Source organism: Hemiscyllium ocellatum, chromosome 6 (genome assembly GCF_020745735.1).
Source record: "Hemiscyllium ocellatum isolate sHemOce1 chromosome 6, sHemOce1.pat.X.cur, whole genome shotgun sequence".
NCBI lineage: Eukaryota > Metazoa > Chordata > Chondrichthyes > Orectolobiformes > Hemiscylliidae > Hemiscyllium > Hemiscyllium ocellatum.
Genome location: NC_083406.1, coordinates 14,398,170 through 14,414,216, shown reverse-complemented (window position 1 = coordinate 14,414,216; position 16,047 = coordinate 14,398,170). Strand labels below are relative to the sequence as shown.

The window sequence follows — 16,047 nt, the reverse complement described above, 5'->3', positions numbered from 1 at the left end:
AGATGTTATTGATTTGAGTCTGAGCTCTCTTCCATCCAACATTCACATGCCATCTCTGCAGTCTTTACCTATTACTGAATATTGTAGTTGGTAGAGTTGTCCCAACTCTTGATGCCAAACTGCAATTTGCGTTTTATTGCTGTTCTTCTTTTGATTTAAGTGAGTGCTTGTCCCTCAGTAGCTGCATCATGTTCTACTTTAAATAATAGATGAGCCCTTTTTTTCCTGTGTTTATTCACAAGTTAATGTTAAGAAGCAGCGTGTGCAACATGCAGAATGCCTGACATGTAGCTGAGACCTCGGTACTTTAATTTCCCTTTGTGCAACATTTGCTACGTTGAAACAGTGAATCCAGAGTTTATCTGAAGAAATAAAATAAATTTCCTTTGCGATATTAAATGAGATGTATGAAGTAACAAGGCCAGCTCTGAAATGCAAATAACCTGAAATGTTCTGTTTAATTTTTAATAATTCATCAGGTATTTTTCCTGTAAGATATTTCTTATTCCCACAGCCCAAGTCTTACTGTTTGTCTGGTCACATGGTGTTACCGAAACTGGTTACAGTTACTCACAGTTAATATGAGATCATTACCAGGTGGGCCAATGGGTTGAGAAGTGGCAGTTCGAACTGGCCTTGAGAGCCAAGATAAATCTTATTTGTTAATTCAGATAAATGCGAGGTGCTGCATTTTGGGAAAGCAAATCTTAGCAGGACTTACACACTTAATGATAAGGTCCTAGGGAATGTTGCTGAACAAAGAGAACATGGAGTGCAGGTTCACAGTTCCTTGAAAGTGGAGTCGCAGCTAGATAGGATTGTGAAGAAGGCATTTGGTATGCTTTCCTTTATTGGTCAGAGTATTGAGTACAGGAGGTCATGTTGTGGCTGTACGGGACATTGGTTAGGCCACTGTTGGAATATTTCGTACAATTCTAGACTCTTTTCTATTGGAAAGGTATTGTGAAACTCGAAAGGGTTCAGAAAAGATTTACAAGGATGTTGCCAGAGTTGGAGATTCTGAGCTACTGGGAGAGGCTGAACAGGCTGGGGCTGTTTTCCCTGGAGCATTGGAGGCTGAGGGGTGATCTTATAGAGGTTTACAAAATTATGAGGGGCATAGATATGATAAATAGACAAAGTCTTTTCCCTGGGGTGGGGGAGTCCAGACAAGAGGGCATAGGTTTAGGGTGAGAGGGAAAAGATATAAAAGAGACCTACGGGGCAACTTTTTCACACAGAGGGTAGTACGTGTATGGAATGAGCTGCCAGAGGAAGTGGTGGAGGCTGGTACAATTGTAACATTTAAAAGGCATTTGGATGGGTTTATGAATAGGAAGGGTTTGGAGAGATATGGGCCGGGTGGTGGCAGGTGGGACTAGATTGGGTTGAGATATCTGGTTGGCATGAAAGGGTTGGACCGAAGGGTCTGTTTTCATGCTGTACATCTCTATGACTCCATGACTCTAATTGGGTTTGGTCTTCACAAGCAGCAGAGAAGGCCACTAAAGCTATTGGATGCACATCAAGTTGATTTGGAATAAAATTATACTGTCAAAAATAGCAGCTATACAATGGATTTCACTTGAATACAGAATGTTTAATTTTCCTGTGTGAATACAAAAGTAATACGCATGCCACTTCACTTGATGGTACGAAGATTGATTAGTCAGCCAACACTTTGCATTTATGCTTTACTTTTATTGTAATAAACATTCCAAGATACTTCACTGGAGCATTGTCAGACAAAATTTGACACTGAGCCACAAGGAAATAAAATGACAGTGACCTAATGTGTGGTGAGAGAGTGGGCTTTAAGAGATAAAGAGAATGAAGGACAAAGTTCTAGGCTCATAAAGCTGAAGGTTTGTCTGTCAGTGGTGGAGCAATTAAAATTGGAAGATGTGCAAGAAGTCAGAATTGGAGGTGTGCAGAGCTCTTGAAGGAGGAAATTACAAGGATGAGGGCTGGGAAAGACAGTTTGGACAAAGAGAATAATTTTAAAATTGAGGAGTTGCAGGACTTGTAGCCAATCTAAATCAGTAAACAAAGGATTGAAGTATAAACAGGACTTGCCTTGAGTAGCAAAGTTAAGATGATTTAAGCCCATTATGTAGGGGGCACAAAGCATTCTCGATCAATAGGTGGGAATTAGAAAGCTTTCCGATCAGATCTGGAGTGAGGCAGGGCTACCCTTGTTCATATGTTATATAGAGCCTATCGCTGAGTCCATCAGGAAGGATGTGAGTCTGAGAGGCGTGACTATTCCAGGCAGCGGAGGCTTGCAGGTCAAAGCCACCCTGTACATGGATGATGTCACTGTTTTCTGCTCTGATCCTCTGCCAGTGTGCAGATTCATGAGCAACTGTGACCAGTTCGAACTGGCCTTGAGAGCCAAGATAAATTGAGACAAGAAGGGGCCACATTCTTTGGGAACTCGGCCAACCAATCCTTATTCCCATCATTGTCACCCCAGATTAGCTGAAAGTGCTGAGAATATGGCTCAGAGGGGCTGGGATGTGCGCAAAAGCTTGGGAGGATGATATCACTAAGGTGAAGCAGAAACTGGGCTTTTGGGAGGACCATTCACTCTCCATTGCAGGAAAAGCCTAGTCATGAGGTATGAGGTACACTCTATTGTTGTATGTGGCGTAGGTTTGGCCCATTCCTTGAACCTGCACCGTTACAGTCACCTTCAGCACTCAACTTCAGCTGGAGGTCTAAGATGGACCACATCTGTAGGGGCGCTATATACAAAGCTCTCGATAAGAGGGAGTGGGGAAGAATGTGCCCCGTTCTGATGACCAGCTTTGTGTGTGGCTGTGTGTAGATCCTAGGTACGCAAACATCAGGTATCACTACGTCCTAAGGTTCTACTTGTCCCTGGTGTTGCAGAGGATGAGACTGGCTTCGGTGCCACGGTACTGTCTGTAGTTGGACTGTTCCGTATTATCTGTCTTTTCTGAATAAACTTGCAAAGAGAAACACCCTTGACCACAAGTCAATCAGGAAGTGATCAGCATGTATTGTCCTTGAGACCCTGGAGGAAAAGAAGAGGGTGGATCCTGTCGGCTTGTTGTCTGAGCAGCCTGTCAGTCATTTAGAAGAATTTATCATCACTAGAGCATTCTAACAAGCACCAAGATATTGCTTGTCTGGTGGTGAGAAGAGCACTATCTCTGAGATCCTCCAAGTATGCCTGACTCTGTGCCACTGCACTCTGCACTCAAAACAGCTACGGTGGGCATGAGACTGTCACATGTCTCCTGCTGGAATGTGCCTTTACAAAGGAAATCTTGAGAGAGATGCAGTGCTTTTTGTTCAGGTTTGTCCTGAGCAACTCCGTGTCGCAGGACTCTATGCTGTATGATTTGTTCCCTGGGATGGACACTGAGGTAAATACCATCTGCTCTTGGAGGACTATCAATGCGATGAAAGGCTCTCTTTGGGATTTGCCTGAAACTTACTGGTCTACCAGAGCAAGGAGTTGACATTGACTGAGAGTTGCAGCATGGCATATTCTGAGGCCTAGCGCCAGTGCTGAGGGACTCACTAAAGCTTGATGAATCTGCAGCCAAGGCAAAGACCACTGTCTTAGATCTTTCTACTGAAGTAAAATAGGAGTCCGTTCAATTATAGGATCCTCCCAGTGCCTCAAATGCATACAATTTTGTTTTGTTTAAGTAAGAGATGCCTTGGGTTTGTCTGTTCTACAAATGAAAAGACTACATAGAATTGAACTGCTTTGGTGACGGTGTATGCAATAAAGATTTTTATGAATGAACTAAAGTTTTGAAATGAGAAAAGGAAGATGTTGTCATAGTCAAGGACAAAATCATAGATGAGAATTTCAGCAGGAGATGAGCAAGGGCAGAGTGGGCAACGTTATGGGGGTGAAACTAACTTTAATGATGGAGTCAGAAGAAGAGTCAAATAGGACACCAAGGGTTTTAGAGGCGTTCTATTAATCTTTTTTTTGTAGATGTCACCCAACCTCCCCCATAACTTTAGAAACACAAAGCTTGAATTGCACTTGAGGTTATCCAAAAAACTGCTGTTTGTGTTGGTATTCACTCTAATCCTCCTGACTGATAAACTTCATGTTGTGCTGTTGTAAGGGAATCGAGCCTGCAGAACTGATTTCAATGCCAAATGGCTGTGGTGCTATCTAGATGATTCACTGTGGGCTATTCCATTGGTGGCTCCTAACCTTTTCAAATTAAATTGATTGACGCACAAATGTAAACAATTCCAAGTTAAACTGTGGTAATGCTTGTGCAAAAGGTTGTGTAAGTACAATCACGGATGATGCAGCTAACCTGGTTGAGTGACTGTACACTGGGTTTGGATTGTGACATTAGATCCAGATATGAACTAGTACTGAGGGTTATAATTCTAGGTGTGCAGTCAGCAGGAAAAAGTGAACGCCCAAACAAATTTTATTTTAAACAATAGTTTGCAACACAGAAAAGGGTTAAGTATAAACTTGTCATTTCTCAGGAACTACTCACTCTTTGGCGCAGTATTAGTTCATATGTCTCAAACAGCCACACCCATTCCGGGGCAGGTCATAAATGAACTGAAAGTAGAGAAATGCTGCTTTGTATGGGAACTCTGTGCTTTGTTGAAATCAGACCCCAGGTGAATTCCCCAATTCAATATGGTTTCAGATGAGATATCCCAAACTGTTCAGATCCCAAGTGACGAGGGGGCAAACTGGATCAATCTCATTCACCCATTCTTCCCTCGTGGTATCTTTCCCCCACAGCCAACTGAACTTGTGCTTTAAAAGAAGCCAATTTTACAAGGCTTGATTAAGTTAATTTATGATTATGCATAATAAAAAATACTAAAGCAGCACGCAAACATAGAGATGAGCAAGAAAAAGGCAATCCAAAATGTTTGAAATTAAAAAAAAAGGTCAGTTTCTGATTTGTTTTGACATTGCAACCATTCCTGGGTTGCACTGATTGAGCTGATGCTGATATTTGAACATGTGAATTTCAAGATTCTGTGGTTTAAATGCCTTTGAACTGAGATTAAATTCCACAATTCAGGGTGAGAGCGAGCCCTTTGTTATCGTGTTTACTTTTGCAACACTGAGTTCAGAGAAAAGGTCTTTCCCTGCAACTAACTAGGAGATGGTTATTCTACTTTGCCCTTTGTGTTGTGTGTGCCTGGCTGAGTTCAAGTGCTCGCATGTTGCAATCAGCCCATCCGATGCACTCCACTAGAATTGGAACTTTCTTTTTATCCCCTACTCTTCCATTTTACTGGAGGATGAAACAGACATTTCTGAGTGAGATGACTATCTGCTGAGAGGGGAAATATAGTCAGCTCTCCGTTTACTGCTTCTTGTTAAGTTTTGAAGTTTCGCTAGCAATCAATTTAATTGTGCAACATTGCATTGGATTCACATAGGACTTTGCTGTAGTTATAACATGGAAATGTGGCAGCTAAGTTTGCACAGGAAGCTCCCAGAAGTAAAAGTGTTATAAAAATTGATATTGTTCTTTACTTTGTGGTGATGATTTGATGAAAGCTACATGACTTGCTCGGCCATTTAAGAGGGAAATCGTCTGCCAATTCCATTGTTATGGGTCTGGAGTCACATGGACCAAATCAGTAGGCACATTGATTTGCTTCATTGAATGGTATTTGTGAGTGAGATGCATTTTTGCTACAGCCTGTTAGTTTACTTATTAATTCTAACTATTTTAAAAATTCAGATCTATATAATTGAATTTGAATTCCCCAACAGTCGTGAAAGAAATTGGACTAATATCCTTGGATCAGAAGACTTTGGGGTAGTCCAGTGGCTCAATAGTTAGCACTACTCCCTCACAGGGACATTGGTTGACTGTCTGTGTGGAATTTGTATGTTCTCCGTGTGTCTACATGGGTTTCTGTGGGTGCTCTAGTTTCCTCCAGCATGTTAGGTGAATTGGCCATGCTAAATTGCCCATCGTGTCCAGGGATGTGTAGGTTAGGTGGATTAGCCATGGGGAAGAAGGGGTTGCATGGATAGGGTAGGGGGCTAAAAACCAAGACACATACATAGAAAGCAGGACCTAACACCAGCACTTCACTGGAAGCTTACTGATGATGTTACTTAGCATAGTGATGAAATGTCGGAAAACAAACCTCTACAACCTGAACCTCAGACTGAGCTACAAATCTCCTCAGAACTTGCAAGCTGCTCTGACCTGTTCGTAAAATTCTACCTTCTTTATTTTGCTAACATGAACAAAACTTCATCAGTATGCAGGTCTCTGTATATTTATTGCCATTTCAGGATGTCGCAACTGAGGTGTGCAGTGTATTTTCAACTGAAGGTCACTGTAAATGATTGTCTGGAGCGGTTGCTGCTTGAGTCAGTCATGGCTCAGTTATTGCATTCTCACCCTGGAATCATTAGGTTCCAGGACAGTACCAACATGGAGAGGAAATTGGCAGTGTGTCAGGAACTGACAGTAGGGAACAGTTTTTTTTAACCAGAAAAAGGCATATTATGTGATTTCGGAGGAGTCTTGATCTATAGCAATATCCAAAACTTTGGACATAATTTCAAAATTTGCAGATGGCGCAAAACTTCGAAGTGTTGCGAACTTGTGTTTTTGTTATTAATTTAAGAGATGTGAACACCAGTGGCTAGGCCAACGTTTATTGTCCATCTCTAATTGTCCTTGAGAAGGTGATAGTTGGCCACTTTGTTCAATTGCTGCAGTCCATGTGATGTCGACACACCTAAAATGCTGTTAAGAAGGGACATTTATGATTTTGACCAAGCAGCATTGTAGGAGCAGCAACATAGTTTCATGTCAGGATGGTGTGTGGCTTGGAAGAGAACTTGCTAATTTTTCCATCGATCTGCTGCTTTGATCTTTACCGGTGATAGAAGGTGCTAAGTTGAAAAGCACCATTTAAGGAACCTTCATAAGTTGCTGTAGTATATCAATAAAAGCTGAAAGAACTGTGAATGCTATAAATCAGAATCAAAAACAGAAATTGCTGGAAAGACTCAGCAGGTCTGGCAGCATCGATGGAGATAAATCAGAGTTAACATTTTGTGTCATTAACTATGATTTGTCTTCAAAGATACTGCCAGACCTGCTGAGCTTTTCCAGCAATTTCTGTTTTAGTTGCTGCAGTATATTATTTGGGTCACTGTTGTCAGTTAATTATGAAGGGAATGAATGTTGAAGCTAATAGAGGGGATGCTTCAAGCAGTTTACTTTGTATGGAGTGATATCAAAATTGTTGAGTGTTGTTGGAACTGCACTCCCCCAGGGAAGTGGAAAGTATGTACCTAATAGATTGTGGACAGGGTTTAGCCAAGAGCTGAGTTACTCATCACACAATTACCACCTTCTGATTTTTTTGTTGTAGCCACAGTATTTATATAACTAATCCACTTCAGTCTCTGGTGAACGATAACCCTCAGAACCTTCAACTGTGAAGTTAGGTTATTTTTAAATGTCAAACGAATGTGGACAGTTCAGTGAAATGGGTAGACAAGTAGCAGATGGAATTGCATGCAGAGATCTGTGAAGTGATTTACTTGAAAGAACGTGTAAAGAAAAAATAAAGGATACAGTTCCAAAAGAGGTGCAAAAGTCAAGGAATCTGGGTGTGTATGTACATAAATCAGTGATAGACATGTTAAAGGAATCATGAATAAAGCATATGGTATGCTGCTGTTTATAAAAAGTACAAAGAGTACAAATACAGGTATGTTGAATAAGTATGTATAAAACACTGGTTTGGCCTCAACTGGAATTTTGCGGCCAATTCTGGATAACACACTTTCAGAAGGATATGAAGGTGTTAGGCAGAGTAGAGAAAAGATTTGCAAGAATATGTCTAATGATGAGGACATTCAGTTACCTAGGTAGAGGTGAGAAGCTGAGGCTGTTCTTTTTGGGGTGTTTTGAGAAGAACTTTAATTGAGGTGCTTAAATTTGTAAGGGATCTGAACAAAATAGATGGGGAGAAGCTGTTAACCTTGGTGAATGGATAGTGAACCAGAGGGAGTTTAAGATAATTTGCACAAGAATCAATGACAATGTGAAGAAACAGACTTTCTGGCAGCTAGTGTTTAGAAACTGGAATGAACTACCTGAAAGTGTGGTGGTAACAGGGTCAATTAAATCTTACAAAAGCAAATTAGGATTATTCACTGAAGAGAGAAAATTTGGAGAGTAAAAATGTAGGAATGGGATTAGTTGAATTGCTCTCACAGGGAGACAGCACAGACTCAATGAGTCAAATGTCCTTTTTCTCAAACAGCAGATCGAGAGGACAAAAATCAAGTATTGACAACACTATCACAAAAAGAGACAGATTATTTGGTCATTATCGTATTGCTGTTTGCTGCCTCCAAATTGGTTGCACCACATTATAACAACTCCATTTCAAAATGTATCTTTTTGGCTGTAAAACACTTGGAAATGTTCAATGGTTGTGAAGAGCATTGTACAAATGCAAGTTTGTTTTTCTTTTCATTGTGTCTGTGAAACATCCGAAAGCATTTGCATCAAGTGAATTTCTACTCAACTGCAGTTACAGGACTGTGGCCAGAATAATAAGTGTTCACTGACGACTGCTCAGGATATTCTGAGGTTAAATTCAGCTGTAGCCAAGCAGTGACTCCGTGAACTGGAACAATTCACAAATTTCTTGTATGCTATAACTATAGATTGTGTGAAGTTGAGCTTCACTGGTCTCTTGACAGTGAGGATGAGATGTAAGTGATCTTGTACCTTTAAATAAGTTCTAACCAGATTAATGATAACTGAAGTCTCTGAACCGTGCTTTGTCCTTGTACATTCTTCTTGGTATTATACTTTTTATAGAGACAGTGACAGGAAGTGATTGCAATGATGGGCAATGAAAAAGCAGTTGGTATGAATTGAGGCAGATCTTTTTCCTATGGCTTTGAAGTAATGGTGCCTTTCGTAAGAATGCTAACACAGTATGAATTGATTTTATTCTGGTTGATGTTTGAGGTGGGGTAGTGCTGGAAGCCAGACTGCATTGCATCACTGGCTTGGGAAGTTCAGCCTTTGTTGTTATCGGTTATTAACCACAAAGCTGAAATGCAGCATATTTAGCACCTGTAAAGGGGGAAGGCAGGCCCAGTTCAAATGAAAATTCTTGAATTTATGATTAGCTGTAGGCCTGTTTTTGATGGACATTGAAAACGTAACATAAAATTATTTTTAAAACTGCCAGTTCTTGAGGTTTTTGCTGACTGGGCCTGGAAGACATTAGGATTTATTTATAATCTAGGTTGTGTTGCTATAGTGATAAATTCAGGCAAAAATATTACCTCCCAAGAACACAAGGTATTTTCATCATTGATTAGATATTTTCACTGGACTAGCAGACAATATAGACAACTGAACTGCATACTTCGATCACTTTGAGACAGTGGAAGGAGTCATAATATCATGAACACTTTCTGGAAATAATTTAAAAAGCTAAAGGCATGCTGACTTTTATGTTGAGAGAACTGCAATAAAGAAGGAGGGAAACAGTACTTCAGACATTTTGTATAATACCCTGGTTAGACTGCATGTGGAATCTTGTGAACAGTGCTTGGCACCATAGCTTTGGAAGGATTGCTCTTGAACTATGTGCAGTTTAGAGTTACCAGAATGATACTTATGTTTCAGACATTAAATTATCGGGACAGATTACATAAACTAGATTTGGAAGGAGAGCCATTAGGGTCAGTAGAGCCACCTTCCATTGTTGGGGAGTTTAGGACAAAGTGGCATGGTCAAACAAATGAAGAGGGCACTTGGAGTGCATTCCACCCTCTCACTGTTTTGACTCCATGTTAATTATAATTATGCAGATTTCCCTTGATGCCTTTCCCTACCCAGTTGGTGGTCTGTAACTTCAAAGCTGAGAAAACCTTCCTTTTAATTTTACAACTAAGGTTAGAATACTGTACACTATGGCTGTGGTGAAACAAGCAGGTAATTGGGCAGGTATTCATTTAGATTCTTCAAATGATAATCATTTTTTTAACCGGATGAAACATTATATTCATTTTCCTGACCCATGTCTCAAAAAATGCTGCAGGTCATGCAGGCAGTTTTGATAGACTGTGTGGGTAGGGTATGGACAGTCGCAAAAAGGCTTGGCTTTTCATATCACAAAGAATGGCAGCTTTTGAACGCCATCTATTTTGCCAAAGATCCTAGTAGTGACATATTTCTCATTTTGTTTTCTGTTGTTATGTGTTTCATTGTTAAATGTTAAAGAGTCACCCATTAAACAGCTTGGTTTCTTGCTGTATGGGACGTGGGCAAGACCATGTTGTAGTCTTTGCTGCAAGCTTGCTTCTGATTTTGCCTTCTAGTTTGAACATACTATGTTTGATAGGTGGGGGTCACATGCCAAACATGCAAGAGTTTGGCTATTCTGAGTTATCACTAAATCTTCAGTCTCTCACAGGGACCTTTTCTATCGGACTTCCTACTCTGCTGGAGGGAATAGTTGACAACTTTCCCCGAGTTTTAGGTGATCTAATTTGACTTGTCACAGCTATCCTGTATTTAAATGGAAAGGTGTTGCACAACTCGATGGTTGTGGAAGCCCACGTGTGTGAACCACAAAATGTTACAAAGAAAATTACAGAGGCATCTCAAAGAAGTCTCATGGTATCAGCTGTTCGATGTCCATCACATGAAGTGACTCGGTATCACTAGAATTGACTGACTGCATCTGTGGCTGTTATTGAAGGGCCCACCAAGAAGGAAAACTGATTTGATCCATATCTGTATACCTGTTGCAGATGCCTCTGTCTGTAACAGTACTGTTAGAAGTGACTGCTGCACATGAGATTACATTCCATCTTCATATCAAGGAAACCCTTCACCATGTTCTGTGGCATTGATAATGCGTTGCCCCACTGCATCAGTGGCTGAGTGTTCAGCAAAACAGAAAGGACTGATTTATAGTCCAGATTGATGTCTCATGTAACATGATTTAGATAACCAATTGCAAACTTTTCTTTTATTCATTCATGGGATGTGAATATCACTAGCTCATAGCATTTATTGCTCATCCCTAGTTGTCCTTGAGAAGGCAGTGGTAAGATGGACTTCTTGAACCGCTGTAATCCATATCCTGTAGACAGACCCACAATGCCATTCAGGAGTGAGTTCCAGGATTCTGACCCAGTGACATGGAAGAAACAGTGATACATTTCCAAGTCAAGATGGTGAGTGCTTTGGAGGGAAACTTGCAGATGGTGGTGTTCCCATGTATCTACTACCCTTATCCAGCTAGATGGAAGTGGTTGTGAATTTGAAAGATGCTGTCTTAGTGTCCAGGAGAAAGTGAGGACTGCAGATGCTGGAGATCAGAGCTGAAGAATGTGTTGCTGGAAAAGCGCGGCAGGTCAGGCAGCATCAAAGGAGCAGGAGAATCGACGTTTCGGGAATAAGCCCTTCTTCAGGAATGAGGAGGGTGTGCCAAGCCTGCTGTCTAAGTGTCATCCCATTTCCGTATCAGTCGAAGCAAACACTCAGAGACACAATATGGCTCTACCTTCTTCTTTATTCCGAGCCCTGGAGAGACAGCGATTGCCCATGTACACAAAGACATGAGTTCTCAGTTTTCTCTTGAACAGCAGATTCTTAAGGAATTACATAGTCACTTACAGGGAGCAGCATCCAAAGAAGGTAACATTTATATTGATTGGGTGACCAAAACAATCAGCGAGCATCAACAGTAAAGATTAAGCCATCTGGCATTACACAATAGATGTTCCTTACATTGTTAACCAGCATGATGCAATGGATGTTCTTCACCTTGTTAAATCACTATCCTTGCCTCCAACATCTGGTCAATGTCATGCTAGCTGAGCCTTCGTCAAGCAACTCTAAAATTAACTCTTTCCCTACCTCCTCATACCTTATACACTTTCTCATAAGGAGCCTTGGTGAATTTCTGCAGTGCACCATGAAAATGGTACACACTGCTGTTGCTGAACATTGATGGACAAAGTGATTGTTTGTGGAGTGGAAATCAAGTGGGCTGTTTTGTCCTGAATGGTGTCAAGCTTCTTGAGTGTTGTTGGAGCTATACCCAATGAGGCAAGTGGGGAATATTGCGTCATGCTCCTGACCTGTGCCTTGTAGATAGTGAACAGGCTTTGGGGAGTCAGAAGGTGAGTTACTTGCTGCAGGATTCCGAGCCTCTGACCAGCTCTTGTAACCACTATATTTATATGGCAAGTTCTGTTCAGTTTCTGGTCAATGGTGACCCCTCCCCCCCAGGGTGTTAATCGTGGGAGATTCAGTGATGGAAATACCATTAAATGTCAAGAGATGATGGTTCGATTCTTTTTTGTTGAAGATGATTATTGCTTGGCATGAATGTTACTTTCTACTTTTCAGCTCAAGCCTGAATATTGTCCAGGTCTTGCTGCATTTGGACATGTACTATTTCAGTATCTGAGGAGTTGTGAATGATGCTGAACATTGTGTAGTCAGTGAAGATTCCAGTCTGACTTTATGATACAGGAAAGGTCATTAATTTATCAACTGAGTACTACTCCTGAGTGTTTGCAGCATCCAGTGCCTCCACTTGTTTCATGATATGATGTGGAGTGAATGGAATTCGCATCTATGATACTGGAGGAGGTTAAGATGGATCATATGCACGACACTTCTGTCTGAAGATTGTCATGAATGTTTTAGTTTTATCTTTTGCACTGATGTGCTGTGCTCCTCCAAAATTGAAAATGGAGATATTGTTCAAATCCCTTTTCCAGTGAGTTTAATTTTCTACCACTATTCACAACTGGATATGGCAGGGCTGCAGAGTTTTGATCTGATGTGTTAGCTTAGCTCTGTCTATCACTTGCTGCTTATGTTGTTTGGCATGCAAGTAGTTCTGTTTGGTGGTTGTACCAGGTTGACACCTCATGTTTAGGCATGCCTGGTGCTGCTCCTGGCATGCCCACCTGCACTCTTCATTGAACTAGGGTTGATCCCCTGACTTGATGGTAATAGGGGTTGAATTAGGAACATGTCAGGCCATGAGACTGCAGATTGTGCTGGAGTACAATTCTGCTGCTGATGATAACCCACCGATGCCCAGTCTTGAGTTGTTAGATCTATTCAAAGTCAGCTTAATTTAACATGGTAATAATGTCACACAACATAATGTAATGTATTCTAATTGTGAAGGCAGGACTGTGTGGTGGCCGCTCTGACTGATACTGTCATGGGCAGATACATCTGCAGTGTACAGATTAGTAAGGATGAGGTCAGGTATGTTTTTCTCTCTTTTTGGTACCTTTGTCACCTACAACAGACTGTCTAGCAGCTATGACCTTTAGGACTCAACCAGTTTGATCAATAGAGCTATTGCTAAGCCACTCTTGGTAGTGGGCATTGAAAACCTCACACTTTGCACCCTTGCCACCCTCCTTGCTTCTTCCAAATGTTATTCCGAATTGAGCAGGACTGATTCACAGCTGAAGTGGGGGAGTGGTATGTAGTAACCAGAAGAAGGTTTCCTTGCATTTGTTTGACCCAGTATTCCTTCTAAGCTCCATGTGCAACCTTTCCAGCTTCTGCACATGGTGATTTGCATCAGCACACCATTGATGACATTGAGTTCTGGTTCCAGAAGTCGCTGCCATACTTGAATCTCAGAAGCCCAAGCAGCCAGAGAGAAGATTAGAAGGAAGATTGGTTTACCTGATGTCATGTGACTTCATAGGAGTTGAGGAGTCATAGAATCATAGAGATATGAAGCACAGAAACAGACCCTTCAGTCCAACTCATCTATGTCGACCAGATATCCTAAATTAGTCTTGTCCCATTTGCCAGCATTTGGCCCAAATTCCTCTCTTAAGCCCTTCTTATTCATTTACCCATCCAGGTGCCTTTTAAATGTTGTAATTGTACCAGCCTCCATCACTTTCTCTGGCAGCTCATTCCATACACACACCACCTTCTCCATGAAAAAGTTACTCCTTCAATCCCTTTTTAATCTTTCCCCTCTCATCTTAAGTCTGTGCCCTCTAGTTGTAGACTCCCTACCTTGTGGGGAAAAGGGGGTCTATTTACCCTATCTATACTCCTCATGATTTTATAAACCACTATAACGTCACCCCTCAGCCTCCAAAGCTCTAGGGAAAATAGCCCCAGCCTATTTAACCCCACCCTATAGCTGAAACCCTCCAACTTGACAACATTCTCATGAATCTTTTCTGAATCTTTTCAAGTTTCACAAGTAAGCAAGCAAGAGTTAGCTCCTCCTGACTGTTTACTACAGTGAAGCTGGATTCTAACGGGTCTGTCCTGCCAGTGGGACAGGACATATTCAGTGATGGTGATGGTGGTGTCTGGGAAATTGTCTTTAAGGTATGATTTTGTGATTATATAACTATGTTGCTTGACTAGTCCGTGAGACATCTCTCCCAATTTTAAGTTGAGTTTAACTTTTGGAGTCTCTTCAGGCTATATTTCAGCATTGAGTGCCACGTGAATGCAAAATATCAAAGCAGATCAGCCTATTGAAGTAGTTAATTTTAAAACTTTCTCCATTGACTATTTTATAACTTTTAAACTCTCCATTGAATATTTTGTAACTTGAGAAAGCTTTCAGTTGAATAGATTGTAGCAAGTCACTAAACTTGTAGTATTTAGTAGAAAGGAATTTGAGTATTGTTGTGAAAAGACATTTTGTGGAAGCTTTTATCAAATTAACTTGTATCAAATTAAGGGGAAAAATCAACATTTATATTGCATGAGAAGGCACCTTACTGAGTCCTATTTGTAATATTTAAAAAGCATATGGATGAGTATATGAATAGGAAGGGTATAGTGAGATGTGGGCCAAATGCTAGCAAATGGGACTGGATTAATTTAGGATATCTGGTTGGCGAGTTGGACCAAGGGGTCTATTTCTGTACTGTACATCTTTCCGACTCTATGACTGCCAATTAGTTGACAAGTGAGTTAGTTGGCAAATATTCAACTAGTCAAAAATAATTTTTGTGCAGATTTAGATATTAATTATCCCTCTTTCTATTTAGTGTGTTGGAGAAGAGAACTGGGTGGATAGTCGGACAGTTTACATTGGACATCGTGAACCCCCTCCAGGCACAGATGCTTACATTGTACAAAATTATCCCGATAATAGGATTGTGTCTTCAAAGGTAAAGTTTTCCTTTTTTTCCCATTCATTCAGCTGTTTACTATAGGTGACACCCATTTTATAGTGTATTCTTATCGTGCATTTTTGTTTTCTTAATAATGCTGCCATTGTTTGTATTTGCTGTGGTTACTGAGCATGTTCAGTTTCTTCAAAGCAAACTGCTCCTTGAGTGCTCCAGTGCCTGGGGGCATCTAGCTAATTCACATCATGTGGCAACCCTCCTGACCTGTACCTTTCCACTCAACACTCCTGCTCATCAACTCTGCTAAGTGTGCTTGCCTACCCTGCTAACTCAATCCATTACTTGTTGACCCTCCTGACTACCCTCTTCCTACCTGACTCTCCTGATCTTCGTCTTCACTGACCCACCCAACCTTAAAGTGTTAGAGCGGAATTAGGTCACTCAAGTCTGCTGTGCCATTCGATCATATGTTTGTCAACCCTATTCTCCTGCTTCCTTCCCATGACCTTTGATCCCCTTACCAATTCAGAACCTGTCCGTCTCTGTTTAAGTACTGACTCACAGCTTCCTGCCCCAGCCTTCCCATTCCTGATTCGCTCATCATATCCCTCCCCAATTCTTTTGCTTGTTTCCCAATTCTCTGGATCGTTGCCTCGCTCTGTGACCTTTGTGTTGACTCACCCTCTTTACTCGCCACTTCCGTTCTCGATTCTGTTGTCTCTCCTGTTGGCTGCTTCACTTCCTGACATTCTTGTTCAGTTTCTCCCTCCTGCATGTATGGGAGGAATGTTGTCAGAGCCTGAGCATGTTTTTTGGCACCCAGTTACCCACTGCTCTGTTGGTATTGTGCACGTGGTGTTACACCAGGGTGACTGACTCTTCCTCTGGTCAAC

At 41.2% G+C, this 16,047-nt stretch overlaps 1 protein-coding gene across 2 annotated transcripts in view; it reads left to right on the top strand.

The window, feature by feature from the left end:
• The window catches only part of atp11a (ATPase phospholipid transporting 11A), a 139,754-nt gene that overhangs the window by 21,361 nt on the left and 102,346 nt on the right, over positions 1–16,047 (top strand). For both annotated transcript variants that reach the window (XM_060825823.1, XM_060825824.1), the window contains exon 2: positions 15,071–15,193. In XM_060825823.1, coding sequence (XP_060681806.1) covers positions 15,071–15,193 — 123 coding nt within the window. The remainder of the gene's footprint in view (positions 1–15,070; positions 15,194–16,047) is intronic.